Source organism: Schistocerca serialis, chromosome 4 (assembly GCF_023864345.2).
Source record: "Schistocerca serialis cubense isolate TAMUIC-IGC-003099 chromosome 4, iqSchSeri2.2, whole genome shotgun sequence".
NCBI lineage: Eukaryota > Metazoa > Arthropoda > Insecta > Orthoptera > Acrididae > Schistocerca > Schistocerca serialis.
The window spans coordinates 80,572,199-80,578,794 of record NC_064641.1 but is presented as its reverse complement, the minus strand read 5'-3'; the positions used below and the strand labels follow the sequence as shown (position 1 = coordinate 80,578,794).

The following is a 6,596-nucleotide window of genomic DNA, read 5'->3' as shown; positions in this document are numbered from 1 at the left end:
TTGCATTTGCTGGCAGTCTTGGAATCTATTAACGAAAAAATAAAGATGGTTGGGATTTTTTGATACCTAACAAAAGCATTTGACTGTGTTAGTCACCAGATTCTTTTACAAAATGCTGCACATCTCAGTATAAGTGATTCACCAGCGAAATGGCTTGACTCATACTTGTCAAATAGGAAACAGAAAGTTGTAGTTTATAGTCAAAATGGAGTCCTATTATCGTCATAATTGGGTACCATCACATCTGGAGTGCCCCAAGGCTCAGTTCTGGGCCCCCTACTTTTTATTAGCTTTATAAATGATCTGCCTCTCCGTACGGAATATTGTAGATTCACCATTTTTCCTGATGACACTACACTACTTATTGATAATTCAGTAAACTTGAGGAAACAGCAAATAAGGTTTTAAGTGAAACAGTGAACTGCTTTAACATCAATGGCCTTTATTTAAATTACACTAAAACAAACTATATACAGTTCCACACAACATTCAAAGATGAAGAAATAGTAGTAAAAGTAGGTGAGCAGGTGATCACCAGGGTGGATACCTCAAACTACCGAGGCTTGCATATTGGCAGCAAACTGAACTGGTCAAACCACATCCTGGATCTATGCGAAAGATTGAGCTCAGCAACTTATGCATTATGCATTGTTTCTTCTTATAGAATTATGGAACCATGAAGTCAGCCTATTATGGCTATTTTCATGCCATTCTGGTACACAGAATTATATTTTGGGGTAATCAACACTGTCTAAAAAAGTACTGTGTGTAGAAAAAAGAGCCAAAAGGATCATGCGTGGAGTCCATCCTAGACTCACATGCAGGAATCTTTTTAAGAAACTTGGAATCCTTACATCCACTGCACAATATATATTCTCTTTGATGTGCTTCATAAGGAAAGAACAATCCATTTTTTAACCTGAATGGTGAGTATTATGAGACGAGAAGAAAACATGATATACACTATGAACAGGCAAATCTAAGTATGGTACAGAAAGGAGTCCATTCATGGGCTGTAATATTTTTAACACCCTCCCTTCAACAATTAAGTGTTTGGTAAAAGATGAGCTTTTGTTTAAAAAATTTTAAGGCAGTTCCTATTACAGGGATCATTTTATACCATAGAAGAGTTCCTGAACTACAGAGTTCAGCATTTGTTGTATTGTTAAATGCAAATATGTGCCCAAATCTAAATTTGTAATCCTGACAATTGTTTATTGTAAACACATATTTAGCATTATTTATTTTCTGTGTGTAATATTTATTTATCTCTCAAAATTGATTTTCTGTACTAGAACTTAAGTTACTGTTTACTGTACCGATAATATGAAATAATTTTGTTTTGTTTATATGTGCTACGATAGATTTCTGACAAGTTCCATATCCTGTAATACTGTCACAACATGGATCACCGGAAGAAGAAATAAATAAATTAATAAACAAATGGACAGTGTCTTGAAACCTTGAGGCAGTAGATGAGTTTTATTAATTGAGCAAAAAAAAAAAAAAAAAAAAAAAAAAAAAAAAAAAAAAAAAAAAAAAAAAAAAAAAAAAAAAAAGGAGCAGTTGAGGCCGTAGTAGAGAGGATAGAATATGTAGAATGGCAATGGCAAGAAAAACGTGTCTGAAGAAGAGAAATTCGTTAACATTGATTATAGCTTTAGGTGTTATTAAGTCTTTTCTGAAAGTATTTGTATGGAATGTAGCCTTGTAGCTATTGAAGTGAAACATGTACAATAAACAATTTAGACAAGAAGAGAACAGGAGCTTTCAAAGTGTAGTGCTACTACTAATATATGAGGAGATCACATAACTAATGAGGAGATATTGAACAGAACTGAGGAAAAAAGGAATTTGTGGTGCAACCTGACAAGAGGAAGGAACCGGATGATAGAACACGTTCTCAGACATGAATGGATCACCAATTTAGTGTTGGAGGGAAGTGTGGGGCATAACAAATGCAAAGGAAGACCAAGAGAAGGATATAGTATGCAGATTCAGAAGGATGTAGGCTGAGGTAGTTATTTGGAAATGAAAAGGTTTGTACAGGATATTGTAGCAACAGTGACAGCAATAAGTTAACCTGTTCTACAGCTTTTCTGGAGATAATTTTACCTTTTTCCAAAGCAAAAATTGTCAAGCATTTCATTCTGTTTAGGTGAAAACTCTGTATCACATTAAGATGAAATGAGATATTTTCTGTTTTCTATTCTATAAGGTACTTTAGACTCTATTTGAACGTTTTGGTTTATCATACACTAAAGTACACAGACGTTTTTTGACCTCCAAATAATATTCCAATTTGAACAGGCATAGGTTGGGAACCACACAGTCTAGAAGGCTGTGAATTGCCTTGTTTTGATGCCATCGTCGTTGCGGCTCAAAAGTTGGCGTTAGATGCGAACGAATCAGTTATGTGTTTAAAAGTATGAAAAGTGGTGTGGTACGAAAGCGCAAACAAAGTTGATATTTGGCGCGGTGGCAAGTGGTAGCGACCGTAAATGCGTTTGCAATATATACAGTCGCTCCCAACAGACACAGCGCCGAGTGTCTACGTTGTTTGCGCGCTTAGGTATTTTTGTTGTGTATAGCACTTATTGCCGTTTTATATTTGTATAAAATGGATAAGTGTAAAAGTAAGTTAAAGAAACGCAAATTTGAGGATAACATACCTCAGATCCGAATTTGCGTTCGAAGCCGTAAAAAACACGTGCGGCAACAGTGAAGGGAGTGTAAATAACAAACATTATTCCCGCTAGTAGTTGGTGCAGTTGTAGGGAATCTGAATTTTGTGGTAACCTTTCGCCACAATGGTGGTAATCAAACCAGAGATTGGTGAATCCAGAGCAACTAATGAAATGTTTGAATGGGAAGACCCAGAATGTGAATGAAACCCTCAATAATGTTGTGTGATGTATGCCTAAACATGTCTTTGCTGGCCCTATGACTGAAGTTAGCAGTTTCTGGTACTGTAATAACTTTTGATAGCAGGAACTATAAAAGACTGAAAATTCTGGAAAAGGTATAAAATGGATAAGTGTAAAAGTAAGTTAAAGAAACGCAAATTTGAGGATAACATACCTCAGATCCGAATTTGCGTTCGAAGCCGTAAAAAACACGTGCGGCAACAGTGAAGGGAGTGTAAATAACAAACATTATTCCCGCTAGTAGTTGGTGCAGTTGTAGGGAATCTGAATTTTGTGGTAACCTTTCGCCACAATGGTGGTAATCAAACCAGAGATTGGTGAATCCAGAGCAACTAATGAAATGTTTGAATGGGAAGACCCAGAATGTGAATGAAACCCTCAATAATGTTGTGTGATGTATGCCTAAACATGTCTTTGCTGGCCCTATGACTGAAGTTAGCAGTTTCTGGTACTGTAATAACTTTTGATAGCAGGAACTATAAAAGACTGAAAATTCTGGAAAAGGTAGGGATGAAATTAGGGCAGAACTCACCTTGAGGTCTGCAAATAGTCCATGCAGAGTTTGCTGCTTAGTAAATGACGAAAGGAGCAAGAAAGATAAGAAGGTAAAGAAATAAATATCTAAAACCAATAGAACCGTTTACCCTCTCCTCTCCATAGCAAAATGTTTGTGTGTGCAACAACTTGATTATACTGGTAACACTGATTAATTTATAAAGTTTATATGTCAGTAGCCTACAGTGAGATCAGACACTAGGTTAACTTTCAAGTGGTACATACAATGAGCTGTATGCCCCATGGCTTCCCATTAATTACCTCAAGGCAAGAAAATCATAGATAAAAAGCAAATACAGGATTTATAATAATAATAGAAGTATCATTCCTCAACTTGATGCACTTGTTTACATTAATGTATGTTATTCAAAAATGGTATTCACCAAAGAACATTTTCAAAGTTCAAGAACGTTGTGTTCCCTTACACTGTGAAGTAGTGCCCTGGTAAGTGCTGAGTTGGATAATGCTTGATGCACAAAAGTCACTCTACAATGTTTTGGAACTAAGATTCTTAACTGTAGTTTCACATTTGAGCAGTCTGAGTACCCATGCAAACATTGCAAAAGGAAATATTCTTGTGCATATATAGTTGTCTGTCATGTAAATATTTACTTCTGCTGCTTACATATTTAGGAAGACAAAAGTATGATAGTGAATGGTAACACAGGTATTTATAGATTCTGTTTGTGATATAGACACTGGTTGAGGTGGGTTGCAAATGCTTGCAAATATATTCCCTTAGTGCTTGACCCAGTATACACTTATTTGATGAAAAACAGGTGTGAAAATTATGACAGTAGCAGTAATTGTAGAAGGTAAAACACTAAAGGGGGGGAAGAATTCTGGAGTACCGTTTATGTCAAATTCTGCATACCAGCGTTGGGGCTATTCAGAGAAATTGAGGGAAGATGACTTATAAACATGATGTGGATTATAGTAATATTGTTTCATCTGGACCTGTCAATGCAAATGAATTGCTTTGCCACCTACAACAGTTTCTGGGACACTGCCTGGCTAATAATGGAGCACAATGAAAGTAGTCAGATCTGTGAAATGCCTAAGAACCGAAACAAAAACAATAAATGATGCACTGCAGATATGGTCTATGGCAGCAGCACTGTGCTGATAATATGAAGACACCAAGTGTGTTTAATGTTTATCCCTTCCTGTTTTTGTATGGTGGGAAGATATAGAGGAGAGTCATCTCAGCCTATGAACACCAATGAAACACTTTCAATTATGCAGTGAAGCTGACACGAAAGCCGCCATGGTTGTCAGTTAAAATTTATACAAGATGTACTTTTATGGATTTTATTGTTATACAAAAGTGCAATTTTATTTTTTAAAATTTTTGTATAAAATAAGTAGGTAATGGATTAAAGTATTTCATATTTCCTTTAATTTGTATATTGCCACATTAAAAAAATATATTATTATTAAAATTACAATCCTTTTGTTTCTTGTGAGAGAGTATTCTATTATATTTTTAGTTTACACCATATAGATTGACTTCATTTCTCATTTGCAGGCAATTTTTTGTGCATACGGTGTGGTCGATCATATACTGCAAAACGTAATCTCTCCAGTCACCAACGATTTGAATGTGGTGTTCTTCGCCAGTTTGTTTGCTCCTTGTGTGGAAAGAAGTTTAAGCGCAAACACCATCTCAAGGATCACGTCAAGTGTTATCACAGAGCTTATCAAGGGACAGCTGCCATAAGCTAGCCGTATGCACATCTTTCACAGCACAAATCTAATTTTGTAATTGTGAGACAACATAAAATCTTATACTCATGTTATGTATTACAAGGGGTTGGCGTAAGATTTAATGATTAACTTTAAAGAGTAAGCTATATAATTAATTTTTGTGTGTGTTTACAAGTGCCTGTTTGCAGTATTTCATTATTGACTGCAGCAGAAGTGTTGTAGCTGTGTTAGGCCAAATCAGATGACTTCTTTAGCCATATGGATTGAATGGACACAGCTGCAGCATTTATGTTACTGCTGACAGCCAAATACCACACAATACCCCACTTTAGCCATGGGCTGCACTTTTTTGTTTTTCTGCTGGTAGTGATGTGCCCTGTGCTGTGGCACAGATGTGTTCAGGACTTCAGGTGTGAACCTGCAAGCAAATAAAAATTAATTGCATTACTTTATTTTTTTTATTTAAGTGATCTTTAAAACTTTGTTACTACTACTTGTACAGATTTGTTACATTACTACTTCCATGCTGTGTTGACATTTTATGAAGATTTCCCCCTTGTCCAGATAAATATGTGGTTGTAGAACTGATAAAGCAACAGGTGCCACTTGTTGTAATGTCTACTTAGTAATAAATAAAACTTGCTTCATGAAAAAAATTAATAATTAAGTCTCCTTTCTTTTCCTTTAGACTGATAAAAACTGAAGTGCTGTATCAGACTGCACCATGGGCTGCACTTTTTCGTTTTTCTGCTGTAGTGATGTGCTACTGTGCTGTTGCATGTAACATTGGTGGCTGCTGATGCACAGCAGCCAGGCTTGTTCGTTGTGACGAGCAAAATTTTTTCCTGGGGAGTTATGCTCTGTAACAGGATTCAGTCACCATATTGAAACAAAAGACAAGCTTCTTTATGGAATTAGCAATGAACAGTACATACAGGCTGCCAAAGTAGGATCATTTAAAAATCTTACTCCAAGATGGAAACTACATGTATATTTTTTCTTTGATTTGAAATGCAGTTTGTTGTAAAACTATTGATTGGACAGTATGTGACAATGAAGTGCTTCATTTCTTTTTTGTCTTTGCTCTATATGCAGATAATTAAAAATGTTTCATTCTGACTGATATGGTGTGATAGTGTGCGCTAATGTATTTACTTATTTGAAAATGTCTCCTGATTACAGTTTTCATTTGCAGGCAAGTTTTTATGCATTCGCTGCGGCCGATCATATACTACAAAGCGTAATCTCTCCAGTCACCAACGATTTGAGTGTGGAGTTGTTCCCCAATTTATTTGCATGGTATGTGAAAGGGGGTTTAAACGCAAACACCATCTCACTTATCATGTCAATATATGCCGCAAAGCTCAACAAGGTAAGAATCCAGAAGGTAGATAATTACTCATGGAA

General features: G+C 35.9%; 1 protein-coding gene across 11 annotated transcripts in view; it reads left to right on the top strand.

Moving 5' to 3' along the window:
- Window positions 1-2,341: 2,341 nt before the first annotated feature.
- Window positions 2,342-6,596, top strand: part of LOC126473967 (zinc finger protein 875-like) — a 59,697-nt gene continuing 55,442 nt past the window's right edge. For 2 of the 11 annotated variants that reach the window (XM_050101342.1, XM_050101351.1), the window contains exons 1-3: window positions 3,029-3,532; window positions 5,011-5,209; window positions 5,878-6,561. In XM_050101342.1, coding sequence (XP_049957299.1) covers window positions 6,355-6,561 — 207 coding nt within the window. In that variant the 5' untranslated portion in view covers window positions 3,029-3,532; window positions 5,011-5,209; window positions 5,878-6,354. The other 9 variants (XR_007586544.1, XM_050101344.1, XM_050101346.1 and 6 more) reach the window with 9 other exon arrangements.